At 46.5% G+C, this 23,350-nt stretch overlaps 1 protein-coding gene across 1 annotated transcript in view; it reads left to right on the forward strand.

Moving 5' to 3' along the window:
* Positions 1–23,350, forward strand: part of TG (thyroglobulin) — a 242,372-nt gene that overhangs the window by 5,658 nt on the left and 213,364 nt on the right. The window contains exons 6-14 of the mRNA XM_027132515.1: positions 4,805–4,911; positions 5,384–5,527; positions 5,718–5,903; positions 10,742–11,842; positions 12,703–13,290; positions 18,012–18,251; positions 20,723–20,860; positions 21,460–21,537; positions 22,095–22,207. Of these exons, the coding sequence (XP_026988316.1) occupies positions 4,805–4,911; positions 5,384–5,527; positions 5,718–5,903; positions 10,742–11,842; positions 12,703–13,290; positions 18,012–18,251; positions 20,723–20,860; positions 21,460–21,537; positions 22,095–22,207 (2,695 nt within the window). The remainder of the gene's footprint in view (positions 1–4,804; positions 4,912–5,383; positions 5,528–5,717; positions 5,904–10,741; positions 11,843–12,702; positions 13,291–18,011; positions 18,252–20,722; positions 20,861–21,459; positions 21,538–22,094; positions 22,208–23,350) is intronic.

Here is a 23,350-nt window from a genome sequence, read left to right on the forward strand (position 1 = left end):
GAAAATAAATAAGAATATTAGTCTGTGAATACTGATAGGAATTCTCTTGGAGAACCTGAGCCTTTATGTGGCTGGCTTTCAAAACAACAAGTTTCTTTCCCTATGAGAGAGAGGGATGTGCCGGGAGAGGTCACAGATAAAAGCCTGTGACCAAGAGCTGTCCCAGAGATAAGTCTCTTTTGAGCTGCATAGTGTTTTAAAAACTGGGGGATTTTAAGTAGAATCCTGTGAAATTTCCGTTTGTGTAGGTAAAAATAGTTGAACATCAGCAATTTTATATGTTCTACATAACACACAAAATTCTGAATTCCTGATTCTGAAGAACAAGGGTGAGGGCTACATGCATTGTCGCATGGCACCAAGAAGCTGGTTCTCTTTGGACTGAGCGCTGCCCCCCGCCGCTGCTCTGGGTCTCTCCGTGTCCTGCTGCCATATACCTCTGCTCCATCTGTTTGCATTACCCGCCTGGCCCCATAGCATTTGCCCTGTGACCCTCATTCTGACTCTGTCACTGCTGGCAAAGTGACCTGGTCACTTACTTCTCTGAGCCTCAGTGTCCCCATCTGTAAGGACAACACTGGCTCATTAGGTCACGGTGAAGATATGCTGAGCCCTTGTCTGTGAAACCATTGCGAAAATTGTAAATTATTATGCATCTGTGAGGAAGATCACCAGCTTCAGCAAATGTAGGTTACATTCAGCAAATGTAGGTTACATTCCCCTCCCCGCCCCACAAGGCCTGCCCGTGTGCACATAGGAATCTGCAAACAGCCTGATTTACTGATGCTCATTGATACAAACCAACGTGTGCTCAGTTCAAGTTCAACTGGATGTTCACTATATACAGGGAATTTGAGATCCTTTCATTTACTTCAATATTTACAAAAATAATTGGAACTGATGGTCTCTGGCATACAATGGGGAATCTGAAGCACAGAAGTTAAGGACCCTAGCCTAGGAATCACAGTTGGTGGGTCCCAGAGCTGTCTGTCTCCTTTTACCATCCCACAAAACCTCAGTTCATCTCTGTTCCCCACAGCATAGAGCACAGAGCCTTGCATACAGTAGGCCTACAGTCATCAAAGAACTTCTTGCAGGTGCCAGCTTGAGGCACAATTCATAGCTGCTTCCACCAGAGGGCAGTCGAGTTAAAGGCAAACATTCAGGACTAAGCATCCATTGTTAAGGAACAAAAAAAGTTTACCCTTGAAATGGGAGCCTTTCTTTTATGTAAGCAAGCATGTCTCTGAGCGAATTCTGATTTAAGAAGGTCATGGGAAGGGTCAGGTGGCTGGTTACTGGAAGCCCAGCCATATTCAGGAATTTTCTGATAAGCAGACCTGGGCAGTGCCAGCCCCAGTGACTCCACTGGGGCAAAGTGTCAGGAGCCACGGAGGCTACGTGGAGAGTCTAGATATAACACCTAGGGTCGCCAGTTGAAAAACTACCGGATGGCCAGTGATATTTGAATTTCACATAAACAAGGAGTAATTTTTAGTTTCAGTACGTCCCCAATACTGCATCAAGAATTTTAAGCCTGAGAGGGAGTTGGGTATATCTTATTAACTATCAGACTTGGATTTTGAAAAGAATGGACTGGGGTCAGGGAAGAGCAGAATGGGTGCCTGGGGGCGACTCTACAAGTTCGGAGGCTACCGTACTAGTCCAGGTGAGAGGTGCTGTCAACTTGGACCAGAGCAGGTGATGGAGAGGACCATGGTGAGATGGAGTGGGATTGGACAAATATTGACTTGGTAGACTCCATGGAACTTGGTGAAGGAACATATATGGGAGGCGAGGGAGAGAAAAAGTTAAGGAGGACTCCAAGGTCTGGTTTCTGGATGGATGGTACAGGAAGAGTCTGGAAAGGAAAAGTCACAAATTTGCTTTTGGCATATTGAATCTGAGGCGATTTCTATGGGAAATTCACATGGAGAAGTGGCGTAAGGCAGTTGACCTGTTTCCATGGGGCCACAGGGAGCCTGGAAGCCTCATTTGCCAACCTGTTTGTTGTGGGTTCTTGATGTGCTGGGTGATGATTTACACTTGAACTTGGCCACAGCATTTGCCCATTTAAGGCAGGTCCTTTTGCCTCTTGAAAAAGGCAGCTGTTAACTACACTTGTTTGGCCGGTGACCAAAAGAACATGTCATGATGGGGTGACATGATGGAGTGAGCTTTGCTAGTCCTTCTGGCCCCTCCCCCACCTTTCACATTGCCCTTACCTAACCACTAACTAGGGAAGCGTATTCTGGCGAAGCAGATTGTAGTAAAGGGCTTAAGAGCCGATGCCATTATCAAGGCTTTAGTGACCCGAATTAAATTCAGTTGGTTTCTTTATCAGTTCTCGTCCTTAGTGACTGAGCTCGTTCAAACTTCTTCAAATGCCTTGGCAACCCATGCGATACAGGTGATCCAGGGGGAAGGAGCAGATGCGTCATAACATGTGGTAAAGGGGCCTCGTTACCTGAACGTGTGAGCGACTGTGTGTGGAGACATCCTCGTGGACTCATCACCCGTTACCCTCACAGGACCCTCTGCAGTGTCTGCAGTGCCCCAGGCACTGTGGGAGTCACAGCGCTTGACTTTGAGGAGGGCTCTGCTAGTCTTCATCAATGGCAAGATGTCTGGAGGGGCTATCCGGGAGAGGGTTGGAGCATCTGACTGAGTAGGGGGTGTTGGCTCCCTGGGTCCAGGGGCACGAATCCTACCCTGCAGGTGAGCAGGACCGGACGCCTGGCAGGGCCTGACATTTTGTATCGCACGGAGCCTCATTTGTGATTTCTCTAACTCTGTGTTGGCCACAATCTGAACATAAAAGCAGAAACGCCATCATTTTCCCCTCCACTACAATTTTCCTTCTTGAGGACTCTTTTATTCTCATCCTGATAAAATCCAAAGAAAGGGAAGCATCCTCTTCCATTAGTTGAAGGTTGAGATGGGTCTCTGGGTTGAATTGGTGGAATGTGGGACTGGAGTGATTTAAACTTCCCGTGCCTCATGCTGGAATGGGCTTCAGAACCTCGGGCCAGCTGAGTGACCCATCACTGTCTATTAGATGCCAGGAAAAGCTCAGTGTCCAGCCTAGAAAGAAGAGTGTCAAAACAGAGGACTGCCTCTCAGGATATGGGGCAGGAACTGGGTACAGCCAAACACACTGCGTAACACCATTAGCAGAGATCACGTGGTGGTGAAGCCCTGGATTTGAACCCCCGTTCCCACCACTGGTTCAAGACCCATGGCCAATACACCTCACTTTTTTAACCTCTAAAATGGGCATGAAAAAAATACCACCTGCCTTTTAGGAGGGTTAAATGAATTAAATGAGTCAACATATAGTAAACATTTTGCAGGTTGTCTTCTACAGATTAGTGTTCAATAAATGGAAGTAATTATGCTACTATTATTAGCACTTTTGTAATTGAATTGTCCCATGTTCCAATGAATGAATTTCTGTCATATACCTCCTGTCAGTGGGAGCAACTGGGCCAAGTGAGTTTTTAGTTTCTTTTATTCAACTCACTTAGTGTAACATTCTTTTTAATTTAACTCACATACACATAGTCATAGACCAACAACATGGAAAAAATCCATAATTCTACAGTGCGTTCATAGGTCTTGTTTTGTGCATTCATTTACATTCAGATTAACTAATACTCGTGCACCCTGTGTTCAGGCTCTGAGCAGTTCCTGCAAATATATTCCCTTCCAATACTGGTTCATGTGCATAGGAGCAATTGTAGTATATGTACATGCCATTTTGTATTCTACGCTTTTTACATAATGTTATGCATGCATTTGTTTGGGGGGTTTACTATAATTCACTTTTAATTTTCATATCTTTGGACATTAAGGTTGTTTTCAACATTTTGCTAGAATATATTACACAGCAGTTGACCTATCTGTGCAGAGAGCTGCTTTTCTGCTAACTTATTGGTTGGGGATATATTTCCAGATGTAGGTAGAAACATACTATACTTGGTTTCATAGACTTGCTATATAGGGCATACAATAAATCTCTCAGTGTTGCATAAACATGAACAAATCCTCTCTGGTTGCTATGTCATTGCACGTGGGAAGAACTCCTGATACAGCTTTACGTCACTCACCTGGGCTTCATATTACTTCCAGGATGGGGAGCCCAGCCAATTAGCTCCCTTTAGCAATTGCCGGGTCAGGCAGGATTTAGGCATCCTTTTCCTCAATTTATGGCAAGGGATGTATAGTCCTTGTTAGTGATGTCACATTGATTTGGTGTTTTTTTCAACTGTGGGACTGGGAAATGGCCTACATAAGAATTTCCTATCCTGGAATCTGGCTTCCTTTCAAGCTCTTGAAAAGTTGTAACAGGATCTGAAGTCGTCTGATCTCCCCAAATGAGATCATCTACAATGTGTACCATATGTCTGTAAAGCACACTTGGCCCTTAGTCTCTAGGGTTATATTCTGGTAAAGGAACTTGTTAATGCAATGCTCATTAACTGTTTTCTGCCTGGTCCTATGAGACACACGCTTGGGCATAAATTGGTCAAATGCCACGAGTGAGAAAAATGCTAATTAGTGGATGACAGCCAAGCACAGCTTTATTTTCACAGGTCCAGCCTCGCTCTGGCCAAGGACAACCAATTTAGAAAAAAAAAAAATACATTTACTGCAGGAAGCATGGAGCAAATGGCATGAAATAAAGAAGCAGCCATTTCTTTTCCCCAGATGAAATGAGCCCACATTAATTTATTTCTACAGGAAGAGCTCATGATGACTTGCTTTTTATGAAACGGTGGTCATAAATCCCATTGTCTCTTAGGTTCCCAGATGCATTTGTGACCTTCAGTTCCTTTCGCAGAAGGTTTCCGGAGGTGTCTGGGTATTGTCACTGTGTGGACAGCCAAGGGCGGGAGCTGGCTGAGACAGGTAAGCGCATTCGCCAGACCTGAGAGCCTAAATGTCACTCCCTGTCAATCAGAAATAGCGGCTGGGCTGCCCTGGATATGGAGGAGGGCGTGGCCTTCGCAAACTTTCAGGGGCGGTCCTTTAAACACAGCTGCTGCTAGTCTACGTGGTGCCTTTGCACACACTGGAAAGAGGTGCCCAGCCCCTGCCCCCCCCACCCCTCCCCTGCGCAGATGCAGCTCCAAGCGTGGCAAGTAGGACCCAGGATGGACTGCAATCTCTCACTCTCTCAGCTGTGCTCCCTTGTGCTGTGAACAAACTGTGCAACCATACACAGCTGCCCTGACTTTGAAAACCATTAAAGCCTTGTTCAGACCCAAAGCACAATGATGCCGGTGGAGGCTCTGGCGTCTTCGTATCTGTTTACGCAGCGAGGTCAGGGCCTCCTGTCTGAATGAACCCATCCCTCCAAACGCTTGCTGTCTTGGCTCAGGTTTGGAGCTGCTACTCGATGAAATTTACGACACTGTTTTTGCTGGCCTGGACCTTGCTTCCACCTTCACTGAGACCACCCTGTACCGAATACTGCAGAGACGGTTCCTAGCGGTGCAGCTAGTCATCTCTGGCAGATTCCGATGTAAGTACTAAGCCGACGGCAGATGTGTGTGTTTCTGCTAGGAGAAAACCACTCGGGTTTCAAGTCGCTGCAGTCTCTGTGGCTGTCCCAGCAAAGTGGGTGCAGTGATTGAAACAGTCTTACCAGCGCCCAGAACGCACGCTGTAAACACACCAACTGTCCTTTCCTTTACCACGTGGATCTCTTGTAGGCCCCACGAAATGTGAAGTGGAGCGGTTTACAGCCACCAGCTTCGGTCACCCCTGCGCTCCGAGCTGCCGCCCAGATGGGGAGTACCAGGCGGTACAGTGCCAGAGGGATGGACCGTGCTGGTGTGTGGACGCCCAGGGACGGGAGATCCAGGGGACGCGGCGTCAAGGGGAGCCTCCGTCCTGTGGTGGGTGTCCTCTCCAGGCCTCCTCTCTTGTTCTCGTCAGGTTGTGTGACTTTAAGTGTCTCTCCAGATGGACCTCTTCATAAGCCATTAATTCCACTGCCTCCTGAGGGTGCCCCCACAGGCCTTTCAGGTTCAACATGATGCAAACCTGTTTATCATCATTAATTTCCAGCACATTTCTTGTCCTGCATCAGGCATGGTTGCTTCCTCAGGGAGCTCAGAGAATAGTAGAAGAATTAAGTGTACACGTGCCATGAGAGAAGTGTGTGCTGATAGCTGAAGGAGCACAGAGCAGAACCGGGTCAATCCTATCTCGCAGCATGTATGACAAGGAAATATCCAGGAAGGCTTCATGGAAGAGGTGACACTTGTTGAACATCTTCTAAAATAAAGATGTTTCCTGAAGGAGGAAAATAAAGAGAGGTGTTCTCTCTACAAAGAGCAGGAGAAACAAAATTATAAGGATATAAATACGAAAGGGTCCCAACTTATGATGGTTTGACTTACAATTTTTTGACTTTGCAATGGTGCGAAAATGATACACATTCAGTAGAAACAGTGCTTTGAATCTCGATCATTTCCTGGCCTAGAGATATGCGGTATGAAACTTTCTCGTGATGATGGGCAACGGCAGTGAGCCGCAGCTCCCCCCATTAGCCACTCGATTGTAACCCATACACTTATGACCATTCTGTACCCAGACAGCTATGCTGTCTTTCCCTTTCAGTACAGTATCCAATAAATTGCATGAGGGAATTCCCTGGCCATCTAGTGGTTAGGACTTGGCACTTTCACTGCCGGGGCCCATGTTCAAATCCTGGTCGGGGAACCAAGATCCTGCAAGCATCACGGTGAGGCCAAAAAAAAAAAAAATACTTACATGAGATATTCAGCACTTTATTATAAAATGGGCTTTGTGTTAAGATGATTTTACCCAACTGTACGCTAATGTAAGTGTTCTGAGTACATTTAAGGTAGGCGAGGCTAAGCTACAATGTTGGATATTCAATGCGTTTTCGACTTCATGATATTTTCTGCTTACGATGGGTTTATCAGGATGTCACCCTGCCACAGTGGAGGAAGATCTGTAATAGGCATTGGTGAGCTAATGAACAGTGAATCCGCGAGAAGGATAGAGAAAAAGCATGTTGGAGTATGTTTGGGGTGGGGAACTCTGAAAGGCAGGGGTAGTAAGGTCTTTCATAGCAAAGCAAAGGCTTGGGGGCTTCATCCTGGAGGGTCAGAGGAGCTGTTGAGGGTTTTTAAGCTGGAGAGTGCCGTGTGGGGTTGGTGTGTAGGAAAGACAGCCCAGGCATTTTGGAGGACAGATTGTACAGGAGCATCAAGCTGCAGGTAGTGGGGCGTTTGAAGGTCATTGCAGTGTCCTGAAGAGAGATAAGGGGCCTATGTTACTTTCCTGGCGTGGCTGTAACAGATGACCACAAACTGAGTGGCTTAGAACAACAGAAATCTATTCTTGCACAGTTCTAAAGGCTAGAAGTCTAAAATCAAGGTGTCAGCAGGGCCATGCTCGCTCTCAAGGCTTCAGGGGAGAATCCTTCCTTGCCTCTTCCTGGTTTGTGATAGTCGCCAACAATCTTTGTGTTTTTAGACAGAAACGTAATTGTTTTATTTTTTAATTTTTATTGGAGTATAGTTGATTTACAATGCTGTGTTAGTTTCAGGTGTACAGCAAAGTGAATCAGTTATACATATACATATACACTCTTTCTTAGATTCTTTTCCATATAGGCCATTACAGACTACTGAGTAGAGTTCCCTGTGCTATACAGTAGGTCCTTATTAATTATCTATTTTATACATAGTAGTGTGTATATGTCGATCCCAAACTCCCAATTTGTCCCTCCCCACCCTTACCCCCTGGTAACCATAAATTTGTTTTCTACATCTGTGACTCTATTTCTGTTTTGTAGGTAAGTTCATTTGTACCCTTGTTTTAGATTCCACATATAAGCAATATCATACGATATTTGTCTTTCTCTGTCTGACTTACTTCACTCAGTATGATAATCTCTAGGTCCATCCATGTTGCTGCAAATGGCATTGTTTCATTCTTTTGTACGCCAACAGTCTTTGGTGTTCCTTGGCTCGTGACTGCATAACTCCACACTCTGCCTCTGTTGTCACATGGCTGTCTCCCTGTGTGTCTACCTCTGTATCTCATCTCCTCTTCTTGTAACGACACTAGTTGTATAGGATTAAGAGCCCACTTAATCCTATAATTAAGAGCACTCTAGAGTAGTAGAGCCTACTCCAGTAGGACCCCATCTTAACTCATTACATCTACAATGATCCCGTTTCGAAAGAAGATCACATCTGAGGTTCCAGGAAGGACATGAGTTCTGGGGAGCCTATTCAGCCCAGGACAGGAAGCAATACTGAAGTAGAAGTAGCGGGCTGTGGAAGAGGGTGTGGACTTGAGACATGTCACCAGGCATCCCAGTAAGACTCCATTCCAGGGACTTCCCTGGCGGTCCACTGGTTAGGACTTCGCCTTCCAACGCAGGGGGTGTGAGTTCGATCCCTGGTCGGGGAGCTGAGATCCCACATGCCTCGTGGCCAAAAAACCAAAACGTAAAACAGAAGCAATATTGTAACAAATTCAATAAAGATGTTAAAAATGGTCCACATCAAAAAAAGAAAATCTTAAAAAAAAAGACTGTTCCACCTTGCAGTGAGACCCTGAAAGGTGTTAGCGGTGGAGTGGGAGGAATCCAGGAGCACTTGCAGGCTTCCAGTTTAGGTGAACTGGATGGCCTGGGCAAGATCTGAAACAGTGAAGGAGGAGTACAGTCTTTTTAGAGGCTCAAAATAGACATGTGTTAATGTTCTTTCAATACTTCCTGGTAAACCAGTTGATTTCTCCAACTTAACATTTTGAGTTCTTGGCACAGTATTGGGTACCATCCTATCTGCTAAGTGTGAGGATGTAGAAAAAGAACATTCTGAAGCTCTGCCTTGAAGATAGTTTTACAATTACACTTTGGTTCTATTAAAACCCAGAGAATATTGTGCCCTCCAATTTCCAGGTAAAAATGAAGAACTGTGGTCTTCCAAATTAAAACCAAAAGTACTTCCAAATGCATGGATCATATATATTTTTTTACTTTTTCTCTCTGGTGTATCAGTCCTGTTTCCATGGAAACAAATGCCACATGGAACGAATATCTGAATTTTCTTTTTTTTTTTTTTTGCCTTGGTAACTCTACATAACAAATGAATGGACACAATATGCTCTTAATTTGGAAAGAGAGTAAGCCGAGCCGTGAGCTTGATTTCTTCCATACCTTGCTGTAATATCCATTAGAGGAAGCTGTGGCCTCATGGACGGATGTGTTATGTGTTCAGATGTTGCCAGTCTTTCTCACTCTCTCTGACTGCAAGTTCCAGCTCTTTATTCCCTGGTTACAGAGGAAAATTGGCTGACTTCCTTTTTGGCACCCATGTGAATTGAGGGAAAAGAATTATTTGGAAAAGTTGCGGGTGGGTGGATCACAAAGGACTTCTAAGATTTATGGTTTTATGGAGAAAAATGGAGCTCTCTCCCTTCCACCTATGTGACTGAGACAATCGGAGTTTGAATTTAAAATCTTCTCTCTGAATGGGATGACAGTCAACTTAGGATATTCAGATAGAATGACCTGACCACACATATATTGAGTTAACTGAGTTAATACTATCTAATTAATAATTTCAAGGGAAGGTCAAGAAGCCTGGGAGAATGTGCTAAGTGTGTTTGCTGAGTGGGCATTATTGTATTATATTATGGGAAATATCATACTTCCTAAATACTGTATCAATATGTTGAAACATAGGAAAATATTTCTAATTATGGGAAATACCAATAGCACTTAAAGTATGGTTCTTATCCTCAAACAGACTACAAACGAGTTAGCCTAGATGAAATGACCCACAAGGAGGAATTGGAAGCCACATGAAGAGCATATGATGAAGCATTAAAGGCCATTAAGAATTCCAGTAGGAGAATACTGGAAAACAACATTTCATTAAAAACAAATAGGAATTTGTTGGTATAGTAGTTTCCTAGGGGGGCCGTAAGAAATGACCACAAACTGGGTGGCTTAAAATAACAGACGTTTATTCTCTCACAGTCCTGCAGGCCAAAAGTCTGAAATCAAGGTGTCAGCAGGGCCGCGCTCCCTCGGAAGGCTCCAGAGTAGACTCCTTCCGTGCCCCTTCCTAGCTTCTGATGTTTGCTGGCAATCATTGGCATTCATTGGCTTATAGCTGCCTCACTCTTGCCTCTGCATCCATCTTCCTGTGTTTTTCTTCCCCGTGTATCTTCTCTGTAACATGGCATTTTTTAAGGACATCAGTCATTGGATTTAGGGCCCACCCTAATCCAGTATGACCTCATCTTAACTAATGACATCTGCAGAGATGCTCATTCCAAGTGAGATCACATTCTGAGGTTCCAGGTGGACTTGAATATTGGGCGAGGCAGGACACCTGGTGAAGAGACACCATTCATGGTGGTGAATGTGTGGTCAACGTTCCAGAAAGTGAGCTGGTGTCTCTGAGTCCAGCCTGAGGGGGAGGTCACCCTGTAATGAAATCTAGGAGAGAAAGTCAAGTCACCTGGAGTCCTTACTCCCCAAGATGGGAGCCACGGGTTCTGCTCAGGGGGAAGGAAGAAAGTGTTAATACAAAGATACAGAGAAGCAAGAGGTGTGAATTCGGTCCCTGACTGACTTTTTTCATCTCACTACCAGAAAGATCTGAGGCCTTGTGTCAGGGTTACTGGTGATAGTAAAACCATTTCTCTGTTTGCATCTCTGTTTGCATTTCTCCTGCAGCTGAAGACCAGTCCTGTCCCTCTGAGAGGCGGCGGGCCATTTCCAGACTCCGCTTTGGGCCCTCGGGCTACTTCAGCCGGCATGACTTGTTCCTGGCTCCCGAGGAAGGACCGGGCTCTCAGAGAGTCACTGGATTTGCCTCATCCTGCCCCTCCTTGATCAAGGAGCTCTTTGTGGATTCTGGGATTCTCCACCCAATGGTACAAGGGCAGGATACACGGTTTGCTGCCCTAGAAAGTCTCCTCAAAGAAGCCATCAGAGGGATTCTTCCCTCCCAAGAGCTGGCCCGTCTTGCCCTGCAGTTCACCACCAACCCAAAGCGACTCCAGCAAAACCTCTTTGGAGGGAGATTTTTGGAGAATGTCATCCAGTTTAACTTGTCTGGAGCCCTGGGCCCAAGAGGTACGTTTAATTTCAGTCGCCTTTTCCAGCAACTTGGTCTCCCAGGCTTCCAAAATGGATGGGCACTTGCAGATCCAGCCAAGCCCTTCTCCGTGGGACTGGATTCAAATCCTGCCAGGGAAGCCCCTGAAGCCTTGAAGACGGGTGCTGCTATGAATAAGCCAGTTGTGGGCAGCTTTGGCTTTGAAATCAACTTACAAGAGAATCAAAATGCCATGAAATTCCTTTCTTCCCTCCTGGAGCTTCCAGAATTCCTTCTCTTCTTGCAGCATGCTATTTCTGTGCCAGAGGACAAAGCAAAGGATTTAGGTGACGTGATGGAAATGGTGCTTAGCTCCCAGGGCTGTGGGCAGACACCTGGCAGCCTTTTTGTCCCATCATGCACTGCAGAAGGGAGCTACAAGGAGGTCCAGTGCTTTGCTGGAGAGTGCTGGTGCGTGGATGCCCAGGGCCAAGAACTTGCTGGCTCCAGGGTCAGAGGTGGACAACCGAAGTGCCCCACAGAGTGTGAAAAGCAAAGGATGCGCATGCAAAGCCTCTTGGGTAGCCAGCCTGCAGGGTCCAGCCTGTTTGTCCCTTCTTGTACCAGTGAGGGGCACTTCCTCCCTGTCCAGTGCTTCAACTCAGAGTGTTACTGTGTGGACGCCGAGGGTCAGCCTATTCCCAGAACTCGAAGTGAACTTGGAGAACCCAAGCAATGTAAGTCTGTTGGGTATTCAATCTGCAGACTCTGATTCTCCCCTGGGCCCCTGACACAGTGCCTTACCGCTGTAGCTAAAGCCCCAAATTCTGTTATGGCAAAATATGCTGGCTGTTTTCTTTTTTTAACATTTAATTTTATATCGGAGTAAAGTTGATTAACAATGTTGTGATAGTTTCAGATGTTCAGCAAAGTGATTCAGTTATACATATATCTATTCTTTTTTTCAAATTCTTTTCCCATTTAGGTTGTTACTTAATATTGAGCAGAGTTCCCTGTGCTATACAGTAGGTCCTTGTTGTTTATCCATTTTAAGTATTATGCTGGCGGGCTTCCCTGGTGGCACAGTGGTTGAGAGTCCGCCTGCCAATGCAGGGGACACGGGTTTGTGCCCCGGTCCGGGAAGATCCCACATGCCGCGGAGCGGCTGGGCCCGTGAGCCATGGCTGCTGAGCCTGCGCGTCTGGAGCCTGTGCTCTGCAACGGGAGAGGCCACAACAATGAGAGGCCCGCGTACCACAAAAAAAAAAAAAAAAAAAATTATGCTGGCTGATTTAAAAATTGTCCAGAAAGGTCTTGATAATGTTTACCATTCTAAGGAGTGAATAGGGAGATTTATTTGGCCTTAAGGAACTGCCACGTACGTGTCTGCCGTGCTGACAACAGCTGGTCTCAACTGTGTTCATTTAGTGATGGGGATGTTCTCTTTCTGGATGATACTTACAAATTTAAGGTTGATGGCATCTCTGTGGTTGTATAAGGTGTTAGATAGAGTTTGGACAGTTAAGGTCTTCCATCTCGGTCTTCGGGGCTTATTAAACTTCTTAACCTGACGTACCTGTGCTTTGTTCCTCCCCAGGCCCCACACCCTGTCAGTTACAGGCTGAGCGCGCCTTCCTTGGGACGGTGCAGGCCCTGGTCTCTAATCCCAGCATGCCGCCCACCCTCTCCAGCATCTATATCCCTCAGTGCAGTGCCAGCGGGCAGTGGAGACGCGTGCAATGTGACGGGCCCCCCGAGCAGGCCTTTGAGTGGTATGAACAGTGGCGAGCTCAGAACCGTGGTGGCCAGGAGCTGAGCCCTGCAGAGCTGCTAATGAAGGTCAGGAGCTACAGAGAAGTGGCTTCCAGAAACTTCCGTCTCTTTATTCAAAGTCTGTATGAGACTGGCCAACAAGACATCTTCCCAGGGCTGGCAAGATACTCGTCAGTCCAAGATGTCCCGCTGGCAGTGTTGGAAGGGAACCTGACCCAGCCCGGAGGGAACATCCTTCTGGAGCCCTCCGTCTTCTGGCAGATCCTAAACGGCCAGCTCAGCCGATACCCAGGGCCCTACTCAGACTTTAGCACGCCACTGGCCCACTTCGACCTCCGGAGCTGCTGGTGTGTGGATGAGGCTGGTCAAAAGCTGGAAGGAACCCGAACCGAGCCCGGCAAGGTCCCAGCATGTGAGTTAAACCACGAAGAGCTGAATTTGTGGGTTTTAAAAATGGGTATCTGGTGGGAGTGTATTGTCAAAGCTGGAATGGAGTTTAGAGAAGGCCAGGTACATCCCTTCAACGTATGACTGAGAAAACTGAATGTATTAGTCAGCTCAGGAGGCTGTAACAGAGTAGCAGACTGAGGGGCTCAACCAACAGACATTTATTTCTCACAGTTCTGGAGGGTGGAAGGTCAAGGTGCCGGCAGACTCGGTTCCTGGTGAGAGCCGTCTTCCTGGCTTGCAGAAGGCAACCTTCTCACTGTGTATTCACATGGCAGAGAGAGAGGAAGAGCTTTGGTCTCTTCATTTTTTAAGACACTAATCCCATCCTGAGGGCCCCACCTTCATGACCTCACCTAAACCTAATCACCTCCCAGAGGTCCCACCTCCAAATACCATCCCATTGGGGATTAGGGCTTTAGCACATCCCTTTGAGGAGGACCCAAACATTCAGTCCGTAACACCGAGGCTCACAGAAGGGAAGTGAGTTCCCTACATCTACACAGTCAGGCATCGGCAAAGTTAATGTAATTCATTTTTAAATTTTCATATAATCGATTATTTAAATCAATGCCTCAAATTTTAACTGGATGTCTTCTGTGTGCAAAGCATTATCTTAGCCCAGTGAAGGCTATAAAGTGAATATGACCTGGCTCTTGCTCCGTATGGCGAGTGCTTTAGTAATCTGTCCTAAGTAGGTGCATCGTTTGGTTAACCAGCACATATTGTGATGGTTTTGTTACTTATAAGGACACTGCTAGGTGCTCTGGACCTCAGGAAGAGCTTCTGTCTTCAAAGTGCCTTTATTTATCTATACTTGAGGGGGGTTAATTCAAGGGCTAATTGAAGAGCTGCTGAAGGAGGCCTGTGAGTGCAGCTTTGTGGCAGAAGACTTACAACAAAGCTATGGTGTATGACATAAACAGAATGTAGCTGACTCTGTGTCTTAAACTAAAATGCCTTACCACCAAATAGCCATGCCATCAGTTTGAAAGAGCAGCCAGACAGATTCAACACTGGTATTACCAAAGCAGAAGCTCACTAACTAGCAGTTGTTAATTTTACAGGTAATATTATAGCTGTTCAAGTCCAATAAAATCTCTCCATTCATCCTTTGCAATGTTCAACATTGTCCAGACCTTTCTGGCTATTGTTAAAATTAATCAGACAATTTTTAAAATTTTATTATTTAAAAATTTTAAAAAATTTAAACGGTTTTTAAAGGTTACAGTCCATTTACAGTTACTACAGAATATTGGCTATATTCCCTATGTTGTACAATTCATCCTTGAGCCTATCTTATACTCAATAGTTTGCACCTCCCACTCTCCCATCCCTATATTGTCCCTCCACTCTCACTGGTAACCACTAGTTTGTTCTCTGTATCTGTTGAGTCTGCTTATTTTTTTGTTATATTCACTAGCTTGTTGTATTTTTTAGATTACACATATAAGTGATATCATACAGTATTTGTCTTTCTCAGTCTGACTTATTTCAGTTAGCATAATGCCCTCCAAGTCCATCCATGTTGCTGCAAATGGCAAAACTTTATTCTTTTTTATGGCTGAGTAGTATTCCAGTGTGTGTGTGTGTGTGTGTGTGTGTGTGTGTGTGTGTGTGTATACACCACATCTTCTTTATCCATTCATCTGTTTATGGGCACTTAGGTGGCTTCCATATCTTGGCAATTGTAAATAATGCTCCTATGAATACTGGAGTGCATGTATTTTTTTGAATTAGTGTCACTATTTTGACATTAGCCGAAGTTTAGGCTTTAGCAGAAGTGGGTTTTTGGTGATAGGAATATGTGATGAGAACGGTAATTCCCTGGGCATCTTGAACAGCCTGGAGACCCACTACTAGGATTCTCCTTTAACACGTCAAGTCCTAGCAATGGGCTGACCTTCAAAGTCAACACACAGATGTCAGCATGACTGTTATATAAGAAGTCTCATTTATTTTTTGAGATTCTCTGGACCAATGGTCAAGTCTCCTACACGGGGACATTCCTGTATTTTTAGATGATTTAAGACTGAATTTGGTCCTCTTTGGATCTAATTTTTGGGGCCTGAGTTGCTGATACCAAAAGCACCTAGTAAATTCAGTAGCTAGTCTTATTCACTTTGAGACCTTATTCACCAAAGCGTTGGAGCTGAACTTAGAATATACCATCTCTTTCATTGAGTAATGTGAGGTTGTGTAGAGTAGACCACCCGGGTTTATAGAATAATCCACTGGGAAGAAAGTATTAGAACTTCCATTTATATTTAGTATTTTATCTCTTCCTTTTACATTTCTGTTTTTGTTTTTGCCATTAATTGTTGACAGCTGAAACAGCTGAGAAAACTGTACCCAGCACCTTATTATACCGGTACATACATATGCTTTATAAATAAAGAAATGCACATGTTTTAGGGTGCATGTTCAAACTCTTTCGTTGATAGGGGTGTGTTATCAGAAGGGCTTGGTGGCCATTGGTTCAGAGCCCTGATGCTCATAGCATCAGACTCGAGCAGCATCAGCACCACTTTGGGAACTTGTCAGAAATTCAGAATCTCGGACTCCATCTGCTCAATCAAAATCTGCATTTCTGCAAGATCCTCATGTGGATCTAATGCTCCCTAAAGTTTGAGAAGGATGGACCTAGAAGACAGAGCCCTAGGCATCTTGAATCCGGGTTCTGTTACCTCCTACTCTGTGAGCTAGAGAAAGGTCGCCCGTCTTAGTCTTAGTTTCATCTGTAAAATCTGGGTTATGACAGATAACTACTTCAAAAGCGTTGGTGTGAGAATTATAGCAGATAATAGATGGAAAGTGCCAGGTCCAGTACATAGAAAGTCCTCAACTAACTGGATTAATACAACTGACAGTAAGTAAGGAGGTGACCAGTAACTTCCTGCACACATGCAGGGATGATGGCTCCTGCCCTTAGGGGTATGATGTCAGGTCCTGTCCGTATTGCCATCTCTGGCCTGTTTGCAGTTTGCTTTCTTCACTTCATATGCATTTATGGACCACCTGCTGTGTGCACTGTGCCGTGTGACGGGGAAACAATCATGAGAAAGTTATGGTGTCTGTCCTCCAGGGGCTCAGAGCCTAGTGTGAGAAACTGACTTGTCATCGGGTAATAAACTGAAATGATAGAACAGAAGTGTGAACACAGAAGACACGACGGAGGATGCCCAGAGAATGGGGCTACTCACCGAATGGGGAGTTGGGGAAAGATTTGCATGGCATGAGCTTCTGGATCGTGAGGGATGTTTGCCCAGCCCTTCCTGACAGAGGAAATAGATGTGCCGGGTCAGGGAGACTGTGAAAGGGTCTGCTTTGTTGGGGATGGGTGGAGAAAGGTGGTAGGAAGGGGGGCAGGGTACTTAGGAGGGAATTATAGAAGGAGAGACTAAAGGTAAATTGGGGCCAGATTTTCAAAGGTCTTAAGTGTCCAGTTATGGAATCTTCAGTCTATTCTGAAAGACATGAGCAGTAAGCATAGAGTTTTGAATGTGAACTTTTGCTTCAGGGATTCCAAATCCGTGGGATTAAGAGAATAGATTTTTTGATCAAGAACGTCCACAGAAATCAATGTCTTCAAATCCTAGATGTCAAGAGTTTCTGGTAATCCTGTGCTCTCAAAAGAATCTACTGAACACATTCACTGTTGAATTCAGTGTGATTGATTGAAATAAATATGGCTCGGTGGCTTTTTATAGTAGTAACAATTTCAAGGACAACATGTACCAGACATGTGCCAACCACTTCAGCTGCCACACTCATAGAATAATTACAAAAACCCTATGGCGTAGATTCCCTGATTATCCCCATTTCACAGATCACAAGACTGAAGCTCAGAAAAGTTAAGTACATTATTACACAGCTGATAAGAGATCATGCTGACATTTGAACCCAGAGGTCTCTGAGAGTCATGCTCTTTCCTTTTCACAAGAATAACTCTTTACTAAATTACAATGCCTTCTTTCAACTTTTGATATCCATCTATCCATCCACTCATCCATCCATTCATCCATTCCCTCATTTATCCATCCGTTCCCCCATCTATGGTCTATACATCCATCCGTCCATCCACTCATCCATCCATCTGTCCATTCCCGCATTTATCCATCTATTATCCATCAATCCATCCATCTGTCCATCCTTCCCTTTAAGGCAGCTGGTCAACATCACTGGTTCTAGAGTCATACTGACTAGACTGGAATTCTGAAGCAACTATTTGCCAGCTAGGAGCTTGTTTAAAGTTATATGACTTCACCATGACTCAGTTTGTCATCTGTAGCACACACATAATAATAACATCATATTGGGCTGTTTAATAAATTAAATTAAATTGTTTGTGTAAATGTTCATAGTACAATGCCTGGCATGAAATAAACATTAACTACTACTAATCTTCTTACAAAATAGATACTCCATAAATGTTGAGTGAATGCAATTGTGGAGACAAAACAGGAAGAACATTTCAGGTTGTGGAAAGAGCTGAGGTGAAGGAAACAGCAGAGGCAGAAATATGTGTGTGAGTGTGTGTGTGTGTGAGTGAGAGAGTGTGTGTGTGAGTGAGTGTGTGAGTGTGTGTGTGTGTGAGTGTGTGTCTACATGCTCACATACTTCAAAGGGGTCAAAGGGAGCAACACGAGGTGGATGAATCCGTCTGTGATGTCTTTACTCCCCTAGGTCCTGGCTCTTGTGAGCAAGTGAAGCTTCGTGTCCTGCAGTTCATTAAGGAAGCAGAAGAGATCGTCATGGATTCCAACAGTTCTCGGTTCCCTCTGGGAGAGAGTTTCCTAGCGGCCAAAGGAATCCAGCTGACGGACGAGGAGCTGGCCCTTCCTCGCCTCTCCCTGCCCCGGGAGACTTTCTTGGAGAAGTTTCTGAGCGGGAGTGATTATGCCATTCGATTGGCAGCTCTGTCCAGTGAGTGCCCGGTGCTTCTGGTTTCTTGTTCCTTCTTTGGAGGAAGCAAGAGCTTGAATTAGTTCCTCTTCAGTCATCTTCAGGACTGTGGTTTCCCTGGGCCCATGGATTCCGGAAAAGACAAAGGCTTTTTGTGATCCCAGCCAAAGCTGGAATTTTGCACACCTCTCCAAGATGTCCCCCGATCCTCTAGCAGAGCCCCTTGGGGGCAGGGCTTCACATTTTGTATTGCAGATGGTGCCTGCCGCCCACCAGGAAGCCAAGCGTTCTGGTTAGAAGGTTCAAATATGTGAGCCCCAAATGCTCCCATTCCCCCCATGGCATGTTCTGAGGCTTCCCCCCATTTCCAAGGATTCAGGAACACCCCTCCAAGGGGGAAAGGAGAGGAACCCTCCTGACTGAGGAGCTTCTGGGTTTAGCACCTTCCTCATGTGAGCGAATCTAATCCAGGTAGTAATTCCAAAAAGCACAACTTAGTACCTGCGTATAACAGAAGTATGCTCAGAGGACTGACACTGCTCTGGCCTAATAACAGCTCAACGTTTCAACTAATTGAAATGTACCTCTGGCCAGGCACTTCCTGTGCTAAGCAGATTACCGCATCTTTGCATTTGGTCCTCCAACAGCTCCATGAGAATGATGCTATAATCCCCATCTTTGATTCTTTTCAAATGTGGAAACAGAGGTTAAGTCGCACGCCCAAGTTCACCTAATTAATAACTAGCAGAGCCTGGATGCGATGCTGGTGGTTTGGCCGCCGGGCCTCCGTCCCATGCCCCTGCTGCCTGGTATGGCCAGGCTCGGAGCCTAGATTGGTCTCATCCCAGGGCCCCATCTCATCCTCCAGCACCTGCAGCCTGCTCTGGCAGCAGGGTCCCATGTCCCTGCAGTCCTCTCGCTGACCCCGCACCAACTTGGCAGGGAGGACCGATTCGTCCATCTCCAAGCAGACCCGAGTTCCCAGCCCCTTGTCAGCTTAGCTGATTCCTTGTCAGGGGTTCTCTGGGCTTGGGCCACAAAACAGCCAAGCAGTGTTCCCCTCACATCTGTACTGAGATGACGAGCGCCCACGCCCACAGGCTGGAGCCTCCCTGCTTTCATGTTCCTGGCATGTCTGCTGCCACCTTGACATTGGGTTTCGCATGTCTTTATTTCCTTAACCACATGTGAGAGTCTCCCAAGAGCCATCTTTGTTTCCTGCTTCTCTCGCTCACCAGCCGTCGCTTTGGGAGGACAAGGCACCTGTCTTATTCTTTATATCCTGGGGCCTAGAACAGCACTCAACAGATAGTGGGAACCTGGAGAATGTTGCTTAACCACCTTGATTCTTTCCTCCTCTTTTTTTCTCTTCTCCTTCCTTCCCTCCCCTCAGGCCCAGGTACTTTCTTTCTCTGCTCCTTAGAGACTTGGAGATTCTGCTTTGGGCAGGAAACCGGTTTTTTAAAATTTTGTGCATGGGCAGGGTATGATGTAATCAAAGAGAGGGGGAGGGACTGATGCCCCTTGAGTTGTGACCACATTGGTTAGAGAGGGAAATTTAGAGGAAGGGAAGAGAGAATGGTTGGCACCATAGGGATTTATTCGCTGAATGGTATGATGGCATATTCCTCAGAAGTCAGGCTAAGGAAGTTGCCCTCCACCAAGCCACTGGCTCTGATTTTGCATGTCTGACATCACTGGGAAAAAAGGAAGTGTCTATAGAGAAGGACCAGGGTTGGTCACTTTCCTTGGCATCCCTGCAAATGAGAAGAGGCACGTCTACTGTTGCAGAGGAGAGGGAGCTCTTGGTGTGCAAACCTCCATGTCCTGCAGAGTATGGGGATCGAAGGCCCAGCGCAGAAAAAGATTGAGGGCCGCAAAGTGTCTTTGACCATCAGAACCTGGTAGCAGTGTCCAAGGTCCTCGTGAGGGGGAGGGGTGGGCGCAGGAGGAAAGGTAGCTGCTACGCAGCTGTGCGTGGCACACAGTCAACGTGTGATAAGTGTCATCAGTGATCATTGCTATCTCATGTGCCTGAAGACACTGTGTTGACCTGATCAGCTCTAAATGAGAATTCCTGAAGAAGGAGTAACAGTGATTCCATTCCTTCAAACTTCAGCCGACACTTTTCTTTTCTTTTTTTTTTTTTGGCCGCGCCTTGCAGCTTGCGGGATCTTAGTTCCCCCACCAGGGATCAAATCCGTGCGCCCTGCAGTGGAGGTACAGAGTCCTAACCACTGGACCACCAGGGAATTCCCATCAGCTGACATTTTAGTTTTATGTTTTTTTACATTTTTATTTTTAATGGGCAATCTGGTGAGTGCCTACCCACTGCTCAGTGAGCCTATTTTGGGTGGAAGTGTTTGTCACATAAATAAAAAGGCTGCCTATGTTGAAACAGGGTCTGTGTGGCTGTTCTTAGGATGGAGCCTACGCGGCCCGGGCTTTGCCAGTCAGGCACTCACATCTCTGCTCCTCTCTCCTGACTCCAGCCTTTGACTTCTACCAGAGACTCCGTGTCCACCTGGGCAGATCCCCACGGGTATCCACCCCTCTGCGGTCCAGCACCTACGTGCCCCAGTGTGACGCATTCGGAAGTTGGGAGCCCGTGCAGTGCCACGCCGCAACTGGTGAGGGGGGCGGGCGCCCTGGGGAGGCCAAGTGACACCACTTAGAGGAAAGAGCCCGGCCCTGGGGGGCAAGTGAGCTGGACTCTAGGCCCCTGTTTGGCGGCTGGGGGCAAGTCCTTTAGTTTCTCTGGCCTCTGGTTGTCCCATCTGTACAATGGGAGCAGTGGCCTTCTACCAGCCCAAAGGTCACGTGAGTGGTTGCTGAGGTTTCTGGGTGTTAAGGCCTGTGATTGTGGACAATGTTGGGGAGGGCAGACAGATGGGAGGATGGGAGAGGGACCTTATTGGCACTGCTATGCATGCAAATAAGGAAAGTTTTTTAAAATTTTTAAAAGATTTTTATTGGAGTGCAGCTGATTTACAGTGTTGTGTTAGTTTCAGGTGTACAGCAAAGTGAATCAGTTATGCATATACATATAGCCACTCTTTTTTAGATTCTTTTCCCCTATAGGCCATTACAGAGTATTGAGTAGAGTTCCCTGTGCTGTACAGTAGGTCCTTATTCGTCATCTATTTTATATATAGTAGTGTGTATTGCGGGACACTCGGGGCAGGTCCCTCAGGGCGCTTCCTGAACTCTGGCTGTGGCTCTTTTCCAGGGCACTGCTGGTGTGTGGACGGGAAGGGAGAGTACGTCCCTACCTCGCTGGCTGCCCGCTCCCCTCAGATTCCACAGTGTAAGAGAAGCCCCCCTGACCCGGGCGGTGGGTGCTCTGGTGGGTGGTGCCCACTCCCAGCCTGGGGAGGCTCTGTGGGCCAGCCCTTCAGACGAGCCCCTGAGGGCAGCCAGACCACGCCTCCTCTAGTCCCCAGGCCTGGAAGACTCTCCCTGACCTTGGCCCTTCCTAATTGGTGCTCCTCGTTTCCCAGGTGGAGAGAGGCAGCTGCAGGGGGAGAGGGAGCCCCAGGTCTCCCCGCTGCACCTGCTCCCTGGGCAGTTTCTGCCACTTCTGTACTTTCAGCAGCCACGTTGCCTCTGGTCTATAGTCCAGCCTCTCTCCTGAGTTCAGACCCGTGCAATCAAGCGCTCACATTACACGTCAGAGATGATACGTCCCATGTGGGTCTTTGTCCCAGAATCTCAGCCTGCTTCTTCTCTGAGGTTCCAGCTCTATGTATAAGGCACCTCCATCCACCCAGATGCACGGCTCTGACACTTGGGCCAACATGGGCTCCCCACCCTTCCTTGGCACCCATGGCCAGTCTGTTAAGAGGTCCCCTCTCTCCCTGCCAGGCCCCACCAGCTGTGAGAAGTCTCGAGCCAGGGCGCTGCTTTCCAGTTGGAAACAGGCTGGTTCCCAAGGAAACCCATCTCCAAAAGACCTGTTCATCCCAACCTGCTTAGAGGTAAGCCTGTGAAGGCCCAGGAAGGGTTGAGAGGGAAGCTAGAACTTCCTGGATGGCAATTTTTCTAGTTTTCAATAAATTTGTTTTAGTCGAAAACTCACAGGAGTTCTAGACCTGGGTTTTTGTCCCAGCCCTGGCTGACCCTAGCTGTGTGAACTTGGGTAATTTACTTACCTTCTCTGTGCTTCTCCGTACTTTGTTTTATCCTAAGATCAGGCCACATTTTAATCTTCCCTAGCGCTAGGATTGTTTTGAGGCCCTAAGGAAATATCTTTAATGAAAACTCTTTGAAAAATAATCTACACATGTACAGTTTCTGAGGCCATTTGCCACATCGCCACGCTCATCACATTTTAGCTTCTCAACATAAATGGGGACGTAATATATTTCCCTCCGCAGCTCCGTGGAGGGTTGTCATGGTTTAGTGCAGTGACTGATGTGAAAGCTCTTAGAGAAAAGCTTCTTGCTGGAATCAACCACTTAGGTGCCAAATGATGGAAATCTCTGTGCCTCAGGCCCCTTTCCCTGAAGTAGGGGTGATAGGAACACCGCCACCCACTCTGCTAGGCTCCAAGGGGCTCCAAGAAAATCAGATGAAATCAGCAGTGTAGAGGTTAGTGAAACTGCAAATTACTGAGCAAAAGTTTCCTTATTATTATTCCTCATTATTATTATTGTTTGGTGCTGTAAACATGGACCCCAATTATGATGGAGTTTTATATAGAAATTTAATCTTTTATTTTGGCTGACAGCCCCCTACCACTGGAATGAGAGTCTGCTCCATCATCAGGGGTGGGGTGGCGAGTTCACCCATGGAGGAGGAGAGGCAGAAACCACAGCTCTGATGGAGGGAAAAGGGGTTCAGAGCAGGTCCCAGAGAACCTCTGATCGTGTGGTTTTCCAGCCTGTCTCCTGGAGCACCCAGGTGCCAGGAAACAGGACCCAAGACGTCCACTGCCCAAACTGGATGGCTATGCCTTGGACCCAACTCCCGAAGAAAAGTCACGTTAATGGCTAAAGTGTTCTCAATTTTAAGTCTTTATCCCATGTTTTCTCAAACCTTTGCTTGGCTTTGACTCTTACCTGTGTAGCTAAAAAGCCGTGCGCCCAGGGGTGCATCACCTGATTTCTCTGGGCCTCTCT

This window comes from Aethalodelphis obliquidens, unplaced genomic scaffold (assembly GCF_003676395.1).
Source record: "Aethalodelphis obliquidens isolate GAN/ISIS:26980383/991018 unplaced genomic scaffold, ASM367639v1 scaffold41, whole genome shotgun sequence".
Taxonomy (NCBI): Eukaryota; Metazoa; Chordata; class Mammalia; order Artiodactyla; family Delphinidae; genus Aethalodelphis; species Aethalodelphis obliquidens.